The following is a 21,911-nucleotide window of genomic DNA, read 5'->3' as shown; positions in this document are numbered from 1 at the left end:
AGCGATCGTCATTTCCAAAGCGGGGCGGCAGCTGGAATCCAGCCAGAACCCGCTCAGGACGAGATATATGTACGTATATCAAAAAATAGAGATAATAACCCCTGGCCTTGGGACGGGCTCGGCCCCGCCCGCCGCTCGGCACTCGACTAGCCAGCCTGGGTGGAGGCGCTCGGCGCTCCGCTGGCCGGACCGGGCGGAGCGGCGGGCGCCATGCGGGCACCGGGGCCGTGCGGCGTGTGCGGGGCGGCGGGGGCGGCCAAGTACCGCTGCCCGCGCTGCGCCGCCGCCTAGTGAGAGCCGGGGGGCGGCGGGAACGGGCGGGGGGGGGGGGGGGGGTGGCGGCAGGCGGTGCGGGCTGGCCGGCCTGCCCGCTCGGTGCGCGGAGCGGCGGCCGCTCGGTGCGGGGCCGCCCCCCCGCCCGTACCGGCGGCGCTAACGGCGGCTCTCGCCCCACAGCTGCTCCGTGCCGTGCTGCAGGACCCACCGCGGTGAGTGACCGGCGGGACGGGCGCGGGGCCGGGCGGGCCTCGGCGCCGCTGACGCCATCTCTTCCCGCAGAGCGCTGCACGCCGGAGCCGGAGCCGGATCGGGGGGGGGTCGGGCGGGGCGTCCCCGGCGCGGCGAACCGAGCAGGTAGGTGGGTCGGGCGGGTGCGGGCTCGCGGGGCGCCCCGGCCCCGCTGCAGCTCCGCTGTCCCCGCCCGCAGACGGCCCCTGGTCGGTGGAGGACATCCTGACGGAGGCCGACGAGCAGGACCGCGTCCCGCTGCAGAAACTCGAGCTTTTGGGTAATTTTGAGAAACCGGCAGGCGCGCGGAGGGGGGTGGGCTTCGACAAAGCGAGCAGGGATACTCAGGATTGCCAGGAATTCTTCGTGGAGTGCTGCAGTTTAGCGTGCACCTCATTGTAAGGCCTTAAAGGTTTAAATGTCGGATAGCTGGCCTCTCACCGGGTCTCTTTGAAAACGTATTTGCAAAATCGGGGTCTTTGTAACTGTTCCAGGTTAGTACTGGCTTCTTTTGCTTTCTAAAGGGGAGTCGGAAGAGCTGAGAGCCTTGCTGCAGAACCCCCACCTCAGGCAGCTGCTGCTGACGGTGGATCAAGCAGAAGACAAAAGCTCCCTCATGAAGAAGTACATGCAGGAGCCGTTATTTGTGGAATTTGCAGACTGCTGCTTGAGAATTGTTGAACCTCCCGAGAAGGAGAACGTTCTTCCTGAGTGAGCTACTTTGGGGACGTTTTTCTTTCCTTAAGACTTTTTCCCTCTGACACACGAGATCTGGCAGTACCTTGTGCTACTGCCATGCACCATTCTGTGCATTTCGTCAAGGTTTGCTCATGCTTTACTCATAGATGTCAATGCTCTAATTTTCAATTTAGAGTTGATAAACAGTGACATAGTGTTGGACAGATTTCTAGATACTAGGAATTAAACTCCATGTTCTGTGGACTTGCTTTCTGTTGGTACAGAAATACTGTCAACCATGATAAACACTGCTTCCCTATAACAATTAAATGTATTTGCATTTATTTTGATCCACAAGTTAGTCTGAAATGCTTTTGTTAACGTTGTTGGGGATGGTCAGACACCTTTACAAGGAATTTAAGAGTTTATTTAAAAGTGGCATACAAAGAAGAGCTGAACACTGTCAGGACACGTGTGAGGGAGTCTCTCAACAAAGAGGCGGTGTAGAGCACCTCTCCTGAGAACCTTGGCCCCGTGGCAGAGGTAATGCCATTGACTGGGTAGTGCTGAAGTGCATGGCAGTTGTGAGAGTACGTATGTTTTGGTCCTATAGATAAAAAATCAAGAGTCCAGTCTCGCTTTTCCCTGAGACATCTGCCATTAGTGTTACAGCTGACTGCTGCTCGCCTCCGCGGTCACAGTCAGAAGCGTGATGATGTTACAGAACATTGTTCAGAGTGTGTTCAGAATAGATGTGCCTCCCAACAGGAATCCAGCACACATCAGAAACGTTGGTCTTATTTGCTGTCTCATTACCAGCCTCTTGCTTCTCCCAGGTGGTGCCAGAAGTGTTCAGTTCAAGTATACATCGCTTCAAGCACTTGATCTATTTTCATTATGTTGAGTGTTCTCATAGTACTGACATTTCCTCTAATATATGCATGTGTGTGAGAGGAGGAATGCCCCCCCGTGTTCTAGATTTGAAGTATATTATATTATACATACAATGCATCGATGCAGAAAGCTCTGAGGTAGCAGCAGATATGGACATTGAGTAACTTGAAAGCAGCAGCTTGCAGACAGTCTTTCCCCGAAGGAAAAAGTACAGTGTATGCAGATGGCCAGAACCTATGTCGGCAGGAGGTTTTTTCTGTCCAATAAAATCTGGTTAAATCCGGTGATGGAATAGGCATCCGTATGGGGACTGACGTTTGCGTAATGCAGGGGAGACTTCTTACAGTGAAACTTGATAGAGCCCTGGAAGAGAAAGAGGTGGAGAGGTCAGCTGATGTTTTGCCAGATTTTGAGCAAATTTTGCTATTCAAACTGAGCAGTGCTAGTCAATATGACTCAGGATAGAGGAAAACCTCCACAGGAGTCCTAGCACAAACAGCTTTAAGAGAAATGATTACTACAGAGAGTACCAATACCGTAATTTGAATTGAAATTGGCTTAAACTCTGAAGATCTGAGTGTTTTGTCAGTACTGAACTTGGTAGTGCTTCTTCCTACTTTTAGTAACTGTGACCAGGCACAGCCTGCATTATTGCAAGCATAATTTTACGCAACCTCAAAAATTTATCAACAGAAAAAAAGCAAGAACAGGCACAAGGTAACCGGAGTGCAACTTCTGAGAGAAGCCAATGTGGGTTGTGGCTTCTTTGTAGTAAATGGTATCTACGACTGTTCTGCATGTGTGTAGGAGATGAAGGACTCGAGAGTTGCTCCCTGCTTTCTGCCCTGAAAATCCTCCATGCCAATTAGTCTGTGTGGTTGTCTGCACAGCGAAGCCCATACAGAATTACTGGGATATTATTAATACACCCAGTGGCTTTTCCCCAAGCGGATGCTTTTTCATGTGTTCACCTGCTGTGCAACTCGAATCCTCTAAGCAGAAAAAAATACACCTAGAATGTAATAGCAGAGCCCGCGTGCTCTTCGTTTCCGAAGCAGAGCTGTGATCAGTTTGTACCTATGACAGAGATTAACCAGAGTTTTCGTGCTTAGCTGAAAGTCTCAGTGCAGCCCTGCGTCCAGCCTGACCTACCAATGTCAGAGTCATCCCTGCGTATCCAAGCCAGTGGAGAAAGGAAGACTGTAGCTGGAGAGCAGGCTTTGTAGTCGCTCCACTCGACAGCAGAGTTCCAGTTCCTGAACTCACAGCAGCTTAAATGTGCTGCTGACTCAAGTGCGTGAGGTTTGTTACCTGTGGGAGAGCTCTAATGGAAGTGATGCCACAGCCAAAGAAACAGTTTTCCACTTTGCACCAGCCGCTCTCCTGCAGCACTCTGAGGCATGCCAGCAGGGACAGGTCTCTCCGAAGTCCCACTGCAGTAACAGGTGCAGCAGCCAGGACAAGGCCAAGAGGCCAGAACTGAATTATTGCATGCAGAGGCCAAGTTGTTTCCAAAGAGCAGGGTGGTTTGGCCGAGATGATTGTAGCTCCAGGAACTGGGAAGGGCACCTTTTCTTCATCCCCATCCAATTCTGCTGCTGCTAAAGCAGCCATTTTTGCCTGATGAAGAGATGCAGAACAATATTCTTGAACAAGATTCTCAAACAAAACTTAAAAAACTGCACAACGCAGAGTCTAAAGAAGAGGGAATCTTAAAGGACAGGACACCCTTTGGGTCATTTTCCCATTTTATGAAGGTAAGGAACGAGTTTATTCTGCAGTCTCTACGCTGCCACCCTGTAGAGGCAGCTGTACAAGACTGGCATCCATCTTCTGCTCCTCAGCTGGAGAAGAGTTTTCTGGGGAATTGACAGTGTTGGTTTTGTACAGGTACTTGACAGAGGCAGATTCCTTCTCAAACACTAAAAAGCCTCAGTCACTCAATTTGAATGCTTTCGGGGCCAACGTACTTACTTTCCATTTCCTCCAGCCACGCTTAATAACAGTAGCAGCCCTGCGCATCCTTCCGAAGCGATTCTTGGCTAACCAGGACCGAACAGCTGAAGATTTAATTAAAAGAAATCTTGAGTACAAAGAATCTCAGAAGCTCTTGCAGACAATGTAACCGAGATGGCACTAAAGCTTTCTCCACGCTCAATTAAGGTAGCCGCTCCTGCCAGCTTAAGCATCCAGTGTAACTGGAAATGTTACATGATGTTCAGCCACACCCTTACCAAATTTACCTGCTTGGATGACAGTTGCAGACCATCTCTCCTTTGCTCGTTTCTTCTGTTTAAATCTTCTCCAGCAACACTGAATGCAAAATGCTTTCTCATTTAACACCTCAGCTCTTCTAGCTTCGAGTTGCTCCAGCTGCATTGGGGATAGGAGCCTGCAGTTAATACTCGGGGACGGAGTTGTGTTCACAACTCTTCTACATAGTCCCTTGGTGTTTGTCAGAGAACCACACACACGTTGCAGTCTCCTAAGACTGCTGGATTAGGTTTCAGAAGTGAGAGTGCTTCATTAGTGCTGATTAGATAACATGTAAAATGAAAATTTAAGTATCTGAGGGGGCAAAGTGGTGTGGGGCAAAAAAGTGGACACTCCTAAAGTCACAGTAGCTGCTGGCTCAGAACCAGCTCCATTGAAGGGGGTTCTTTTATGGCTGCATCCTCCAGTATGGAGGCTTTGCAAAAGTGCCTTCGTCTCCTTCATCTCCTTCCCAAAGCAGCTGCTTAGGCCTGTCAGAGGAGCCAAGTCTGTCAGCTGAAGCTAAGGAAAGCTGTAATCTTTACTGGAACTGGGAGCATACTGACAACACTAGACACAAGTGCAGCTCCTCGTCTGTTAGCAACAAGGATGCCATTAAACTAAGTGCTTCTGATAGCTGGATTCTCATGGATGTTTGATTTAGTTTAATAATTTAAAGGAAAATGCCAAGTTCTGGTCACATTGGCATTAGCAGGAGCATCACTTAAACCACGACGATGGTCTGTGCCAGAATCCCCATTATGCAAGTACAATCCAGAACTGTTAGCCAGGGAAACAGCCTTACCACAGAATTAGCCATAAATACTTTGGTTTTGCCGCAGTACACTGAAGTGTTTTCTGCTCTGTTCCCTGTTTGCTCAGCAGTAGTTTGCCCTGTGACAACATTCTGCAGGATCTCCAAAACAACAGAACGCGATCCTTTGCCATCATCCACCACTGGAGTCTCACCTGCAAATGAAGCATTGAAGAGAAGGTATCACAAAACTTGGAAATCAGGACCAAGTAATCATCTTTACACTGAGGTTTCTAGGCTGTTTAGGGGGGGATACACCTACCACAAGAGGGGATGAGGTGATGGCTGAGACATCACTAGATCTGGCTGTGTTTAAGGGGAAAATGTGACGGGGAAAATCGCAATGTGCTAGCAACTAGAAAACCAGCATGGTGTGTTTTAACTGGGATGTAGTTTGGGTGCTGTCTTACCACCTCCTATCCTATTCTATTCTATTCTATTGGGAAATTTAGGTTGGATATCAGGAAAAATTTCTTTACAGAGAGGGTCATGAGGTATTGGAACAGGCTACCCAGGGAGGTGGTGGAGTCCCCATCCCTGGAGGTGTTTAAAAACCGTGTGGATTTGGTGTTGAGAAACGTGGTTTAGGGACCCTGATGGTGCAGGGGGAACAGTTGGACTCGATGATCTTCAGTGTCTCTTCCAACCAGATGATTCTATGATTCTATAACCTATCCCTAGGTAACAAACATCGTTTTGGGTAGATCCAGACAATGAAGCAGACATACGGAGGGCTCAGCTGTTCTCACATTGTTTAAAGCATCCTATGTGGAAACGTTAGAAAGCAACAGCGATGCAATTAAGAATAGATTTGAGCAGCTCAGTCCTAAGAAAAAGTGATGAAATACCCAAAACTCAAAACTGTCGGGAACAAAGAGCAAAAAGCAAGGAATGAGATTTGTAGCCTTAATGTATGGAAAGATGCAGGAACAGAAAACAAATGCTACACAATTCTACAGCTTTCGCAGGGCGTCAGATGCAGCTACAGGGTAGCTGGATGTGGTACTAAGCTGGAGTTTATTGCAGCAATAAGAGGTTATTAAAACCACTTCTGGGACATAGTACACCATTTTTTACGTTATGAGACAAACAGGTTAGCCAGATTAATCTATTTGGAATTAGAGGTAGACTTAATTCAGACCTGCCTTTGAAAGAGATTGTGTTGTTCAAGGCAATGCTGCATGAGCTTCTGCATGCCCAATGCCAGAACTTGATGGTCTTTGTATCTTTCCATCCTGGATACTGTTTGCTTTTCTGCTATAAATATTTCTAAGGAGATGAGAGCATTTTAAGGTACTGAAAACAAACATAAGCAATTTTTGCTTACAGGAAGACATCTGGTGACTATGATGGTGTTCATGGGGCTGGGCTGATAAGGGAACCAAAAGTTTATCTCCGTGTTTAGGAAATTGTTTTGCTTTGTTTGCAGCTTATTACCCACTAAAGATAAAAAGGACTAGTGACCTATCACAATGAGGCATTTCAGCTAATGGGTTTACAATTAAGGGAGAAAGATCTGGTGTGTAAGTAATTTTCCAGCCTGTACTTCATTACTTCATTCCATTTCCACAAGGTGAATAGATTTCCAGCCATTTTATTTATCTGACATAGGCTGGTACTTACTGGTCCTGCATCCCACACCTACTGGTTACTGAACAGACCCATTGGGTGAAGATGGGATTAATCTGGGACAGAAAAGGGGTTTGCAGCAACGTTCAGTAATAAATATAAACATCTGATGAGCTCCTTCTTCCAGGGGTTCATACCAAAGATATTACCTTGTAGATTGGATTGTGTTTTTTAAAGTCCGTCCTCGCTCTTGCTTAGAAAAAAGAATCACATACAGAAGTTTGCAAAAGGCAGAAGAAGCAGCAGAATCCAGGTAAGCTAGAAGGTCAGTGTGTTCGGCAAGAAAACAAGGTTGGGGGGAAAAAAAAAAGAAAGAAAGGAGAAGGAATATAAGCAAAAAGGTAAGTGGTTTTCAAGCCTACTCAAGAGCCAACTCTAAATCAAACTGTATCAGAGGAACCCCAAACACTGTAACTGTTCTACCCAAGAAGAACACAGAAAAACAGTAATAAGAGGAAAGATTTGTACTTTTAAAGAGCCTGCTGTAAGCACTAGCCAAATTAGAAACTCAAGTTGGTGATAGATGAGAGAAATATTTTAAGAATATTGGTGTCCCTAGTGCTGAACACAGTAATCCTATCTGATCTGTGTGGTATCAGATTGGTGCGGTGATAATTTTACTCGATAGCAGAGGGATTATCTAAAGAAACATACCTTTTTTCTTGGCAGTATGGTAGTTGCTTTTATCACACACTCTGTTTTTATTGGACCCACGTGATTTTCGGAGTATTTCATAGCGCTCGGTGAAACTTTCGAAAGGGATCCTGATAGACGAACACACAGTTAATTGTGGGCAAGTATCATTTACTGTATGTGTAAATAACCTGCCCTTTGAGGGGGGAAAAATTGCAGCATGGCTTCAAAAATCCAGTGCGTAGAATGCAAATAGACTGATGCCTTTGTAGCCACCAACGTGCAAGAAAGTATAGATTTTCCAAAGAAATTCCAGAGACTGCCCATTGCACAATAACAGTGACTTTTGCCTGTAACAAAGACCGGGCAGGAATTGTGGGTGTTTATGATAGCTGAGAGCTTCACCCCATCAATACTGAGCTGTCAAAACCATGACAAGCTCAGGCCTTGTTCCTTCCATCCTCCAAAGGTGGTCAAGAAAGCCCAGCAAGGTGACTGGCTGCAATGAGATCCTTGACTTCGAGATGACCACGCTTAGATGAATCCCATTTGTAATTTAACTTTAATCACTGAAAATGTTACTGTGAAGCCACATTAAATTAGAGAGTTTTGTACATGATAGTCCACATGAAAACGTCTCTTCCTCCGCTTCTCAGACTGAAATGTACAGTGAGATCTCAGACATGGGGTGTGTGGTAGACACATCTGGACTTTTTGAGTATTTGGTATATTTTTAAGAATCCCATTGTCTTGAACGCAAGTTGTGGTAGCCCTGGTTCCTGTACTGTTACTGCACTTCTGGACTTGCTGAACTAGCAGAGTTTCATTACCCAAAGCACAGAATAGCGATGCAGATTTGTGACAGGTATTTTTGTCTCCAAAACATGAGAGAGAGGTGCTCAAATAAGCTTAAAAGCATGCAGTGAGCACAACTCTTCAGATAGCTTTGAAAGAATCAATAAAGGTTCGTGGTCTGAAACAGACTGCCAAATATTTGCATTTCCTGCTTATAAGCTCTCCTGAATAACTAATATGCCACTAATTGCTATAGAAATGCATTATGGAAGATGTTGTTCTAGAAGTTCAGACTTACCTAATAGGGAAGCCGGCTGCACTGATGGTGATGGCTTCGACTATTCCGCATGCTTGAAGCTGGCTGAGAACCTGAGGAAGAAATTGAGATGGTTTAGGCAACCACTGGCTTAGTGTTTGTGGAAGCTGTGTGTGCTCAGCCCCAGTGACACAACCACGGCAGAGCTCGCCGGGTGTGCACCGCCACGCTGGCAGCTGGGGAGCGAATGGAGAGGGCGGAGAAGAGGATTGTGAAGCCACCGAGCTACTGCTTCGAGTGGCACTCAGAGTAGGGTCAAGGCAGTGCTGACACAGAGGGACAGTCCTCATGTGCCCTCTCCTGTGGTACCCACACGCCCTGCGCTGATGGAATGCAGCAGATGACAGAAACCCTGCGTTGGTATTTTAGTACTACTTGCATGCAATCAGCAAATCCTCAGGAGTGTTTAAAATTAGTGCAGCGCTACTCCAGCTGCTTGGTTTTATGTCAAATGAGGTTGTCTAGCTGTAACTTTAGCAGCTGCTACTCTGTTCCCAAAGACGTGCTTGTCGGTTGATCTCTGCTCGCTTGTCCTGGACTAGATTCCAGGAGCAAGCAACGTTTCCTTGTGGGCATTCACTGTGAAGATACCTGTGTGACCAGGACTGCTGAGCAGTCAGATCACCTTTATCTACGTTGAGGGCTGGGATGGTAGCACCCCACATAACCCAGGAGCACTCTGGTGAGAGAACTTCTCATACCACAACAAGTAAGTTCATCTGGAAGAGCTGCTGTGCTTAGTAGCTCCATTTTAGAGAAGCAGCATCAGTGATTCTGAAAGGACATTTATCTTGGAAGCTCCAGAGGAGAAAAAGCTATTTCAAAGTGTGCTGTGAAAAGAGCCTTGTGAGTGACTCAAGATCATAAGAGAACCAGTGCAAAGCCCCGCACGATGTCTCTCAGAAGCTTCTCCTTGACTGAGTGAGGAAAGGCTTTTGAGCACTTACCTCTTCTCTTTTAAAAGTCATTGCCTTGCAGTCAGCGTTAGGCTTGATGCATCGGATGTAATGCGGCGTGGTGCTATTCAAAATCTGCATCAGATGCTCAAGTGAACCCTGTAGAAAACAAATACAGGTTTAATCAGGGACTCCTCCTCCTCCACGGGTAGTTTAGTTCATCGGCGGCACTCTGTAAAAACAACGAAGGTGTTTTTTGCAATGATAGCAAAAAGGATGGCTTGAGCAAAAAAAGTTCTACTGCATGGATGCTTTTTTAAAATTGTAGATGGTAAATTCAGAAAGTTTTCCAAATGACAGCAGGGCCATCAGTTGGAAGCTAACCCCTCGAGAGGAACAGGTAGGAAGAAGCCTCACAAAGGCAGATGCCCAACTGTTAAAGGAAAGGGTAAAACTGGAGTGAGTTAAAACTACAAACCCAGAGAATGTCAGGAGTCTGAAGCTATTTCTGTCTCACAGCTGTTTCATTTTAATAACATTTACTGATCTGGGTCCAGCTACGCTGTTCTCTCATCTAGTTATGAAGACAGCAGTAGAAAGCAGAACTTGGATAGGGTGTACCTTGAACTTTGACACTACTGTAACAACAGCTGCTCTGCTCTGGGTTTTGATGTTATTTTGGTTTCTTTCTGCCACAGGAAATAGTTTTTGAAGCAAAAGGTCCTTAGAATTCTGCAAAACATGGACCAGCTCTGGTGGAATGGGATCCTGCAAACGCAAACATGACTCATTAGTATTTGGACTTAGGCAGAAACCCACCACTTTTGAAAATGACTAAAAATTCCACATATTTAGATGGAATAGTATTTCTGATGCCACCTTTGATTTAAGCACAGCTGTAGTTTCAAATCTAACTACACATATTCATTCATAGTCAGGTTCAGGAACAGAAAACAATGTTTGGCTGAACATGTCACAAATCTGGTCAAACGTATGACTGCTTTAACGTTGTTCTCGTTATACAACTTAAGTGAGCTAAAAGTCTCAGGACTAGTTTAATCCCCATAGGACAGTCTGCAGCAGGTATTAGAAAGTCTCTTAGAAAGTCTTCCTTTTAATTAAGAGATGGTGTTTTATTGCATCACCTAATACCACTTGCCATAATTGCTGGTGATGTCAGAACTGAGAAGGTTCCCTCATATCTGCAGACTATTTCACTTTTTCCCTGATGGCACAATGAGTTTCCTGGTACTTTCAGTAGTCAAGGCCACGCTCTTGTTTCTCATAAACTTATCTGAATTTTTCTGGGAAATGAAGCACTGTATTTATGGTTATATAAATGCCCTGATGCCATTAACACTTCTGCATTGTCTCAGGAATAGAAGAAGCCCTGCTGTGGTGATACATGGTGCACTTAATCCCCAGCTGAAAGGCCTGCTAACAAAGCACTTCCTTGTGCCAGTGATGGTTTGCTAAAAATTAGGCCGAGAACATTACCCAGTTTTACATGGCCTGAAGGATTTATTTGGAGCCAGTAAACAGCACTGAATATACATGTTAGTGGTGCTTTGATTTAAGTTGCTTTCGGTCTGTAAGATTTTTTTGGTTTGTGTTTTTTTTTTAAATAGCTCGTTCTGAAAACACCTACCTTATTCTTCTCCACCATTGCTGCCAGCTGATAGCAGACTTTGCCAGCATAATGTGAAATAATAAAGTTAGGCTTCTTACTGAACTTGTTTCGACTTAGACATTGATTATTGGATAAGGCTTTCTCAATCCGAGTTTGGAACAGGTCAGTGTTAGAGGATCTATTCAGACGGCACTCCTGTGTAACAAACAAGACAAAATGGCAGCATCTCTTATTTGTTATAAAGAACGGTCTTGAACAGCTAAGACACTTTTAATTTACATCATAGTCATTCTACTTTTAGAGTTGCTTTGAGTATGCAAGCCCTGAAATGCTGTGGAAAAAAAAAACATCAAAAATGTAACTGAAGCCTTGTATTTCAATTAGAGCATCCTGATCAGAGGAAAAAAGACAACTCAGAATAGGAGCAAGCAGTGTCATGACTGTTCTGAAGAATAAGTTCTGCAGAAATTTTATAGCTGGCGAGTTTCCTATTAATTTAGTGCCCACGTTTTCTTTGGTGGCATGGGACAGAAGGCAGGCAACTAGGCCAAAAGCATTAGGGGTTTGGATCCACACATACCTCATTCAGCAAAGAAAAAATGCTGAGAGGATTGCCCTCTATCAGATCAAGGCAGTTCTGGTTGTCCTGGTAGTTTATGAAAGACCACTGCAGGCCTTCAGCTGCGTATTCTTCCTGAAGTGAGAGAGAAACGGGTTATTCTGCAGCAGAGGGCACCAGAGCTCAAACAACGTATGCCTTTTGAGGTTAGATGCAGTTACTGTTTAACAAGTTAATCCCAAACTCAGCCTGCTCATCCAAAGCTCAGCTCACGTTCAATGGCAATCTTGAGGAAAAAAAAAAAAAAACAAACGAGGATATTCTACCCCGGGTATCGTTTGAGTACGTACCAGCAGATCCTGCTGGAACAATGTGTTTAAGTATTTGAGAGCCTTGGGGATTTATCAGAGCGAGCTGCAACGCTGCTTTACGGAGCAAACAGGCTACAGTCACACTAAGCCTCTCCTGGCTGTACCGAGTTTTGCTCCGAAGGGCAAGGAAGGCACCAAACTCCTTAAACTGGGGCATAGCCCTAAACCAACCACTTTGTGCCAGACTTCACTAACTGGGCTCCTTTTAAAAGAAACCTTGATCCAAAAGGAAGTGGAGAAAGATACGGGTTGAAATAATTTGCACAATATTTATGCTGAATTACAGAACAGACTGTCAGGAATGTTTAACAAGCACAAGCTCTGGCCAGTTATTTTCAAAGTCTTCTGCCAAAAGCTTGCTCAGTACAGCCACTAATGGCATTTAAGTGGTTTGGGGCACAGCCAGATCAAGAGAGGTAAGAGGGCAGGCAGAAATTGGGAAGGGTACTATAAACAGAGGTCATTAATCAGTTTAAAGGAAAGTGTGTGCTTGAACTTGGTTTCCATCTTCACTGACCATTAACCCCTGGCATACTGATGAGAGCAGGCAGAAAAAAAAGTGCTGGGCATATGAAAGCACAAATTATGGTCCAAGAGATACTCATCTCCTGAATAAATTGGTAAAACTATGCCGTGAGGCAGAAGGTATCATCATGTTGGTGCCATAAAGAAAATAATTTCCCAGATTCCAGTTAATGGCAAAGAGCATTGTAGTAATGTACGTGTCATGCGGAGGAATTCAACAAGGACTGAAGGACATCTGTTAGAGTAGCAGTCCAGGCCTGGCAGGGACTCTGCAGCTTTCAGAGCACTCAGAAGAGAACTGGAATTAGCAGTGTGTGACCAGTAAGGCAAGTGACTGCCATGTATTTAGCACGGTGCAAATACCTTCTCTACTGTGAAACAACACAACTCGTGTACCTCCTCATTCAAATATAAAAGCTGATGCGCAGTGTGTTTTTGTCTTTAAAGGTACCAGCATGACAACGGGGTTTATGAAGCTGTTCTCCTGCAGCAGAAGACCTCCACCAGGTACCACATGCTATTGATGTTTGGGTTACGAGGTTCTGTTGGGCTCTGCCTTCTAGACCTAAGTTCAGGTCTAGAAGCTCCCCACCCATACAGGCACTTTATACTTGGTGAAGGGGATAAACATGGTTATAAAAGCAGCAGTTTCCAAGAGAATCTCAATTTAGGCTACACTCATCTCAAGAATTTAAAGTGTTCAGGTCTTTGAGGGAATGAGAACAGTTTAACAGGCTGCAAAGCCAATGGAGCTCTATAACAGGGAACAGATTTCCAGTACCCTTAGAGAGCGAGCTGTTTCATTCCTCCAGCTGCCCCACACTCTCCTCTTCAAAAAAGCAATTTTTACTCACATCCCACCGATTTCTGTGGTATTATTTACTTGACTGAAGGTTGCAATCTGATCAGAAGCACAGAAATGCAATTAAAGAGACAAAAGATGCCGTTTTTAAATTAGATATTTAACATTTGATCTTAAGGGAGTATTACCTGTTGTGCCTTCAGATAGTGTGCTACAAAGTGCTGCTGCAGTTTCTCATTGGCGTAGTTAATACAAAGCTGTTCCAAGTTGTTTTCGGGGAAGGCTTCAAAACCATACACATCCAACAAACCTAGGAGGAATATGGGAAGACAGTGCACTTTGATCTAGGAGTAGCTTGAAGGACTTATGGGTACCCAGTTAAACCAGGGATGAATAAACCATACCTATGAAGCTGGTCCACGCTGATGGATCTGCATAGATGCTCTCATTTATGACCAAAACGAGCCATTCAAACAACCTGCAGAAAATGACAAGTGGGGTTGGAAAGTGCCTGCTTACAGCAATCAGAGCAGTGTTCTTTTACTGCTGTTTTTACCAGCATCGCATGGAAGAAACAAAAAATTATGACATGCTGCCTGCTGATGTCACACAGCAGTTCTCTGAAGACGTCTCTGTTAGACGCCACAGCTATGTCAGTATCTACAACTGAATCAGACGTGTGTCAAGTGGGGAAGGGAGGGTTACACTGTTCCTGAGTCCAAGCAGAAAGCCAGGAAAGTAAAAGGGAAAGTAAATCCCTCCAGTCTCTCTATTCCCTCTCAAAAGTTACATGGATTAGTGCAGCAGCCTGGCCTGCCTGTGTCCTTACCTGGCGTAGATCGCTTTGGCGAGGCAGTCCCTCCTAGTCTCACATTCAGCTCTGGAGCATGGCTTCTTGAAGACTTGTTGTTGCTTTCCAGCAGTTATTGTTCGGATTCTTAATGATTCCAGTAGTTCCTCGACAGGTATCTTCAGCAAATCTCCAGCGGTCTTCACAAAATCTTGTTCAGGAAAAAAAGACATTGCAAGATTATCAAATGGAGTATCAAATGAATGCAGCCCCTTTAATGTTATGGAAGTTCTAGAGATGACACAGAAAAATGACGTTTCCATGAACTCACCAACTTAAAATGTGGATTTGGGATCTTTTTTACCCAAACTCAGGAAAAAGTTTTGCAAGACCAGCCTCTTACTTTGGATGTACAGTACCCCTAGAATTGCAGGTACTCTATTTCAAATGAAACAACAATATCAAAATAGTTTGAAGTTTGCCACGCTGAAGTAGGAATTTTAGAGAGTACCCTCTAGGTATGTCTTTGTTACTTTTTCACCTTTTTTTAAGCAGAGACCTCTAAGTCCAGACAGAGAACATCAAACAGCCATGACCAGAAAAAAACATGATTTTTTGTGATATTACAAAAATGTAATCCCTTCATTAGAAGAATAACTATTTGCTAATGAAGCATTTAAGATGTTGTTAACCTGAGCTGTAGGCAAAACTATTTGAATATTAAGTAGTGCAAATTCAGAGCATGTGAAATAATAGTAGGAAATTTCACTATTCAGGACAATGTTGTAGTTCTGAAGGAAAATTAGATCTACAAACCTCCTAAAGACATGCAGAACAACCCATGTTTGATGCTGCAATTTAACTGATTTGCTGTTATTAAGTGGAGTTTCAGCCTTTATCATGAAAACTTCAAAGCTTTAATTTTAAAAGCCCTACTTTCCACTCTGGGTCAGATTTCTGGAAGTCTTGTGATGTCAGCCTAAGATTACAATCGAGAGCAGCAGTTCTGCCAATAATCTTCTGAAATCAATGTCTAGTGTTGCAGGTGCCTTGACCTGTAACGGAAGGATGTTATCTCTCAGAGCAGGGCAGCACTAGGCTTGTGTTTGTTCAGTACTTTGAAACCGTGAAGTACCGAACAAAAACATGCTTAAATTTTGTCTGTCCATGACCTTGACAGTCTCCTATCAAGCAGAAGAGCGTAGTAATCCTTTCTGCTAGGCATCTGCACTGAGATAACGAGACTCTCTGGAGCACGCCATGCTTGTTGCCTCACCTTTGGCTTTGTCTTCTAGTTCACAAGGCTGAGATTCATCCACTGGATTAGAGAATTGAACGTTCCCAAGATGGAGAAGGCCTGACAATACCTGAAACAAAATTGAGCATTGAGATTTCTAAAACAGAGCTCTCCTCCAAGGCAGTGTCCTCTTAGCCTTCCCTTAGCCACATCAACAGGACAAGTCAAAACATTTCTGCACAAAAAAAAAAGCAAACAGATTCCAATCTTGTTAATTCCTAATGCTGCAATTACCAAAGGAAAACTAAAGTTCACAGGTGCAGGCTTTTAGTTAAGAACTAATATTTGATTATGCAACCAAGTGTGTGGCTGCAGGCCCTCCAGTCAGGAGTACCAAACAACCCATGCACTGTGCATTGACAGAGATTTATTTCCACAGAAATCCGATGCTAAAAAGACATTCCAAACATCAGCAGCATCCTCATGTGACCATTTTTTGTACCTGACCTTGAAAATATTGTTCTGCGTGGAGCGGTCAATGCCCAAGTGAAACATTGCATCTCTGGTCACCTCGAAGCAGTCCTCTGAAAAGCCAAAGAGGTGCTGTTTAAAAGAAAGCCATGCACACAAACACAGGCAAGCAGGCCACTCCACCCCACAACCAATTTAGCTGGAATTGTCAAAGGAGATCAAGGAAGCCAGATGCTCTTTTGGTAAATCCCAGAGTACAAGCTGGAGAACCAAGTCATTGGCTTATACTGACTCCGTGGGGCTCCGAAGTGAGGCAGCAGGTTGCTGAAGCACATCCAAAGAGGAGACACTTTCTAAACATAGCCATGGGAAGATGCAAATTCACGAGGCCAGAACCGCTGTTTGAAGCCAGGTGAAAACTCTGAATAGTGCAAATTGAAACTTAAAAAGAATCACATTAATGCAGGTGGCTTTGCAAAACGTCTGCTGTTGGCTGACCATCACGGGATTTAATAAGGCAGACCCATTTTTGCCTGCCTTCCTTTAAAGTTACAGCCATTATTAGCAGGCAGTCTGTGAAACTAATCTTTACCATCTAAGTTTCTTTCAGAATTTGGCAGCCAGCGGTAGTCAGCCCCTTCTGGAAGGCTCCATTCCAGCCTCTCCTCTGCAGTGGCACCTTTTGTGATCTGGAGACAGAAAACAAGGTAAAGGCTGAATTCTGCCTTTGGTATTCGCATCTCACAGACGATAAGGAACAATGCACTGGGAGCCTGATTTAATTTGGAAGCATGGCAGACAGGAAAACTGTGAAATATTAAAAGTTGCAACTGTGCTAAACCTGGTGATTTCATCCCCACCGTTTGTCAGAAATATCTAGCAAAATTAACTGAAGGCAAACCTGATAAAAAATATGAAAGTTTCTTTCATTGGGGGCCTGATAGGCAACTCTGGTCTTCTCCAAAAGGAAAGTCTGAATGGAAGCACTAGTCAGATGGTGGAATCTAGAAGGGAAAAAAAAGCAAATATTTCAGCAAAGCTTCCTCACAGAATCTGATAGGTGTTATGTTGTTACGATACTGCCTGACTATGAATGCTTTGCAGTTCACCTTCAGTTTTGTGCAAGTTTAATGTAGTGTTTTATTCAGAGTTCTCAACTGTGTCTCTGTTTTTCCATTGCTCTCCTTTAGAGATCATGGTGAGAGCTTGCAGGGGAGAAAAAAAAAACAGTAAGCTGCCAGCAAACCAAAATGTGTTCTTAAAGACAGAAAAAATAGTCTATGGCAGACTTCAAAAAAAGGTTTGTAAAGACTTAAAGGAAGAAGACAATAGATAAGGTTTTTACACAGTAATTATTACCTGTCTAACTGAAGCTGGATATATTTTCCAAAACGGCTACTGTTGTTATTCCGCAGGGTGCATGCATTGCCTGTGAAATTGCCAGTGACAGATACAACATAATCAGAGTGGTTCCACTCTTCCATGTAGGAGACACAGATCCTAAGGGTGATTTGCACATAGCTCCAGTATTTGAAGAGTTTGTCTTTTAAGGAGAGGACCAAGAGCTAGCTTAGGCTTATGCATTAACAGAAAATTCCCACAGTGGCCACAACTTTTTTTTGCTATTAAAAAAGTCTCATTTACCAAATGCTTCCATGACAGGGTTGGAATCCAACACTCTCTTCTCTATCCTTTCCACAGTTTCATTGCCTTTTTGAGAGAGAACTGAAGCAGCAACAGAAGCATAGAATTTCATAAGGCAGCGAGATGTCCAGGTCTGCAAGAGAGAGGCTTGACAATAGGCCTTTGTTTTTACCACATTATTAGTTATGTCAGTTAGCGAAACCGTGCTAGCTTCTGAAAACACAGTATGCAGCTGGCAACGACGCAAAAGAGAGTAATTGTGTTGGGTTTATAGCTCTAGTTCAGTGGAGACTTTTTGTGCACGTGCTTATGTGCAACAGACACACTGAAATGCTCTTGGAGTCGGAGTGCTTTGCTGAATGGCAGTCTTATCAAGATGTAACCATCTGGAAGCTCAGCTAGAATTAACAGCTAGTATCTTCAGATGAATATAAATGGACTTTGAGTCATTAACACTCAGCAAATCACTTTGTTCTCAAGCTTAAATATATCCTCAATGTCTTGTTGAATAGGGATGGACCATTACAGAAGGGCCTAGGATAGGATCTGAACTCTCCCACTTCTTCTAAGTCTCTGCATAGAGTTAGCTGAGACCCACAGTAGCTCCCTAACAGACTACGCTGAGACATTACCTCGGGTGCAGTTCCTGTTGAACGATTCAAATTTAGCCCTCCCAGAAATTACAGATGCCACCTAAAGAGCAGCTATATTTAGTAGAGTCTATCTGACTGCAGCAATCACTTAATGCTTTACACGTGTTTCAAGAGAGTTGTGCTAGAGTAGACTAGCTACGTGCTCTGTCGGAATCTTTTTCTTCTTCGTCTTTGCTTGTTCGCTGAAATACTATGCACTACAAATCACTAGCAGATCTCAAAACTTAAGTGCAATGTCAGAAAAAAATCTCCTTACCTTCCCAGCACCACTTTCTCCACTAACAATTATAGACTGGTTTACTGGGTCTATCTGGCTTTGGACGTTTCTGTAAGTTTGTTCAGCCACTGCAAAGATGTGAGGTTTTAAATCCTGGCAGTAAAAGAGAATACTTGTATTTAAGAGAACAGTAATTACAAACTTCAACAGCAACAGACAGCAAAGGTCTTCTCATGTTTATCTGAAAGCAGTACTGCTCTTTTAACAGAACTCGTACTTCACTAGAAATGGGTTTTATCCTTTAGGATTATTTTGCTTATATAGATTTTGAAGACCTTGAAACCCAGCTTCTGCAGAAGGAGTTATTTGAAATATAATGATACCTGAGGACGAAGTGCAACATGGTACTCTCTCATAAGCTCAGGTGAGTAGAGGCAGGAGATAGGCTGAAATGGATTTAAAGCCACCAGACTGCAGCCAGCGTTTGTATAAAACAAGTTTACTGCGTATCTTGCTTGAAGACATTTCAGAACTGAAAGACACACCTTCTGTTAGCATCTTTTGAAAAGCATATTTGGCTCTTCCTGTTCCTGTTTGTAATGAAAAACTTCAGATGTTACCTGTTAGGTTTAATAGAGAATGAGATGATCAAGAAAGTGATATAGGTCTAATGTCTTCATGAGTTGCTCTTATTTTTAAAAATCTGAAGGGATTTGCTAACTATTCCATTCAATAAATCCTGCACTCTTACGAGGTTTCACATAGTCAGTCCTAGAAAGAAAATCTGTTCACTTGCAGAACAAACTGAGGCAAGAATTGCCCATCTGTACTAGGAGCCGGCCTTGGCTTCCCTTAACAGGATCATCTCTAAAAGCCAAGTGAGGAATTTACTTTTCAAAACCAATTTCATGGATATGTTTTGAATCTAAGTTTTCTGATACATTCCCATAACACCAAACTGCAATCACAAGGTCATGCAGGCGTCCTTCAATAGATTAACTCCCAACCACACCCTGGCTACCTGAACCAACAATACTAATGTGACCTCTGCATGCACAGCTTGATAAGAGACCAGCATGGCTAAATCTACAATAAAAGCATTTTTTAAAAAATACAGCCAAGCCAAATGTGACTTTCTAAGGCTCTGAATAGGTTTGAATAGGCTTTGACTATTTAATTACTGTCTTCATGACACTACTAAAGCGATGCGAAGAGTAACTACCATATATTAGTAGCCACCAGGGAAAGTGACTCCTCAGGAGATACTCCCCTGGCTGGCTGCTTACCTGTTGTAGTTGTCACTGGATTAACTTTTGTGAGGTCATCAAAAAGATGCATTTTCTCTTCATCACCGAGGAACGCTCTAACTTCTTCTTCAAATGATTCACTGAGCTCATTCTGGACGATAGAATCTTCTTTTTGGCTGTTTTCCTGGAGAGGATGTCAGATTGACACCAAAGGGTGAATATAGCTGGAATTTCTCCTAATCCACTACAGTTTATAGCTCTTCTACTGCCTCCATGTAACAGAAGTTCAGTCTCAGCAGGAGACATAACTTAGTACGTTTGAGCTACTCTTCTGGGCAGTTGCCCTCCCCTGGCATCAACGGTTCCCATGGGGTGCTCTGGTTTTAGAAAGGTATTATCTAGCATGTGAGAGGTGGCAGGCTGACAACACTGGCTGTAAACTGAATTCATCGCTGGTAATTCTGGCTGTAAGCAAAGGCACTTGGAAAGAACGTGCCCTTAGACTCACGCTACCTACCACTCGCAATTTTGCAGCTCGTTCAGCACGGTGTTCTTAACTGGCATATTTCTAAGCCCGTGAATGTCATGCATTCAATGCAAACACTGCCTTGGGCAGAGGGAAGCAGGAAGGACTGGCTGCAGAGACTAAGGTAGAGCTGAAAGCTACTGTGGTCCAACACAAATGCAGTTCTTCTAGCAGAGAATTTAATTTTTAGAGCAGAGATTTGAGGGCCCCAAGAGTGAAGTTGCAGAGTGCACGCATTACAGCCAGGGGAACGAGATGGTGGCATTAGAAGAGTTGGCCTGCATTAGGTGAAGATTTGTCCCTTCTGAATCACTCAAAGTATTTAAATCTTAGCCGCTGGGCTCCCACGTCCTTGACAATATTAGCTGAAAGGGCAAGTTTGTTGTACAAACGTAATGGAAAACTTAGCCAGGAGAGAGATTTCAGGCCCTCTTTGTAATTTCTGAGGGGAAGGAGAGAGTAGCTGTAAGGGAAAATAAAGAAGGGAAAAGATGCCAGTCCTGATTTTTGCTTTCTAGATATTTTTTTTCTGTTCACCTTTTCCTTAACAGAAACTCCTTCAAAGTAACCCTACTTATTTGCATTTAGTAGCATAAATCTGCAATTCTTTACAAGTTAACCAAGTCAATGAACAGTATCTCCTTGCTTATACAGAAAAAGTGCTAAATTTCATTAGCAGAATTCCCACTACATGAGCTAAGCTCATTAATAAAGGGGAAAATATACTGCAAAATCCCATTAACACATTTCTAAAAAAAATAAAGCTACAATAATGTACTCATTTAGGAACACTGTTATCTTTTGCAGACAGCGTAAGTAGTTCATTTCCAAATGGGAAAAAAGGGGGGAAAAAAGGCCTAGGAACACAGTTAAGCATTGCCATCAGAGTGATTTCTGTTATTTTCCTCTGAACGAACGTTAAGAAGCTTGCTGCTTTCACAGAGGACAGACACACACGATTATGAGTTTCTGCCAATCACCCATTATTCCTGTGCCTTCCATGTGTTCGCTGTATTAGGCTGGCACCAGCCAAGTCCTGAAGTTCATTGTGCAGCTGATATTGCAAGACCAGAGAATGGGCTTATTTTTGCTCCCCTTGCTCAACATCACTTCATTTGAGAAGAGATGGTGATGGTTTAGCCAAAAGAAAAACAATACTGGAAAATGCAGTCCCTTCTGATACCTACGCTGCATAGCTCCTATGTCCATTAATTTTACAGAAAAATTACCCTTAGGGTTGTGCTTGCTACATGCATTAACACCTGCCCTGTTAAAGCCAATGGCATAACAAAAATCACTAGCTGGTGTTAGTAACACAGCTCAAAACCACACAGTTAATAGCACCGGTCAATTCATGAAGTAGGGGTGAATATACATGAGCAGTTACCTAATCTTGACTGCATGGAAACAAGCCAAGAATTCTTTCCTGGCATTAAATTTAATTAGCACGCACAATTCCTGGTTTTCTTTTTACCTGCTTTGGCATCTTGTCCAGCCCTATGGACGGGAACGCTGCAGAGCGCCTTTACTCTAGGGTATCTCATTCAAATCAGACTGAAGAACCCTTATATAAATTAAAAAAAAAAAAAGGCATTTAGAACAAAATAACTGTAGGCATGTCATTTGCCAGAGGGTTCTGCAAGCAGAGCCCAAAGGCTTCAGACAGAAGTACTGATCCCAGTGGGGCCCATGTAATGCCAGAGCTGGAAAGCCTACCCGCACTGTCAGAGTAACAGTCACACGTTCCGTTTGCCCCGCAAATAAAGCTTAGTTGGAGGGAATAACATATCTTTCCTTACTGCAGGAATAAAATGCTTTGTTTCT

General features: G+C 43.8%; 2 protein-coding genes across 3 annotated transcripts; one reads left to right on the top strand and one right to left on the bottom strand.

Annotated features, from left to right (window-relative positions):
• The first annotated feature begins 210 nt into the window (after window positions 1–210).
• Window positions 211–1,497, top strand: ZNHIT3 (zinc finger HIT-type containing 3). Of its 2 annotated transcripts, none has more exons than XM_086624453.1 (5): window positions 211–290; window positions 457–488; window positions 559–606; window positions 686–787; window positions 1,032–1,497. In XM_086624453.1, exons 1-5 carry the CDS (start codon window positions 211–213, stop codon window positions 1,220–1,222), a joined length of 453 nt encoding a protein of 150 aa, XP_086480579.1. In that variant the 3' UTR covers window positions 1,223–1,497. The 2 variants fall into 2 exon arrangements, with proteins under 2 accessions (XP_086480579.1, XP_086480578.1); XM_086624452.1 differs by having other exon boundaries at window positions 559–633; window positions 707–787.
• Window positions 1,498–2,155: 658 nt separating this feature from the next.
• MYO19 (myosin XIX) lies at window positions 2,156–21,576 on the bottom strand. Its single transcript, XM_009991559.2, has 24 exons — window positions 21,562–21,576; window positions 19,601–19,745; window positions 18,698–18,846; window positions 18,354–18,467; window positions 17,445–17,577; window positions 17,160–17,229; window positions 16,702–16,804; window positions 16,393–16,489; window positions 15,837–15,913; window positions 15,369–15,459; window positions 14,132–14,303; window positions 13,707–13,780; window positions 13,491–13,612; window positions 11,626–11,739; window positions 11,064–11,240; window positions 10,037–10,183; window positions 9,467–9,574; window positions 8,502–8,572; window positions 7,430–7,539; window positions 5,138–5,301; window positions 4,323–4,452; window positions 4,054–4,139; window positions 3,391–3,699; window positions 2,156–2,442 (listed from the first exon to the last, which is right to left on the bottom strand). Exons 1-24 carry the CDS (start codon window positions 21,571–21,573, stop codon window positions 2,314–2,316), a joined length of 2,904 nt encoding a protein of 967 aa, XP_009989861.2. The 5' UTR covers window positions 21,574–21,576; the 3' UTR covers window positions 2,156–2,313.
• Window positions 21,577–21,911: the final 335 nt, after the last annotated feature.

This window comes from Tauraco erythrolophus, chromosome 21 (genome assembly GCF_009769465.1).
Source record: "Tauraco erythrolophus isolate bTauEry1 chromosome 21, bTauEry1.pri, whole genome shotgun sequence".
Taxonomy (NCBI): domain Eukaryota; kingdom Metazoa; phylum Chordata; class Aves; order Musophagiformes; family Musophagidae; genus Tauraco; species Tauraco erythrolophus.
Note: the sequence above shows the minus strand (reverse complement) of the source record. Positions and strands in the feature narration are given on the sequence as shown.

Bases quoted from the DNA above. Each gene is read 5' to 3' on its own strand.
- ZNHIT3 (XM_086624452.1), top strand. From the start codon at position 211: ATGCGGGCACCGGGGCCGTGCGGCGTGTGCGGGGCGGCGGGGGCGGCC. The intron at 291-456 runs GTGAGAGCCGGG...CTCGCCCCACAG, and splicing joins CCGCGCTGCGCCGCCGCCTA to CTGCTCCGTGCCGTGCTGCA. The intron at 634-706 runs GTAGGTGGGTCG...CCCCGCCCGCAG, and splicing joins CGGCGCGGCGAACCGAGCAG to ACGGCCCCTGGTCGGTGGAG.
- MYO19 (XM_009991559.2), bottom strand. The intron at 18,847-19,600 runs GTAAGCAGCCAG...TGTGTCTTTCAG, and splicing joins TCCAGTGACAACTACAACAG to TTCTGAAATGTCTTCAAGCA. The intron at 15,914-16,392 runs GTAAAGATTAGT...TTGGCTTTTCAG, and splicing joins TTCTGAAAGAAACTTAGATG to AGGACTGCTTCGAGGTGACC.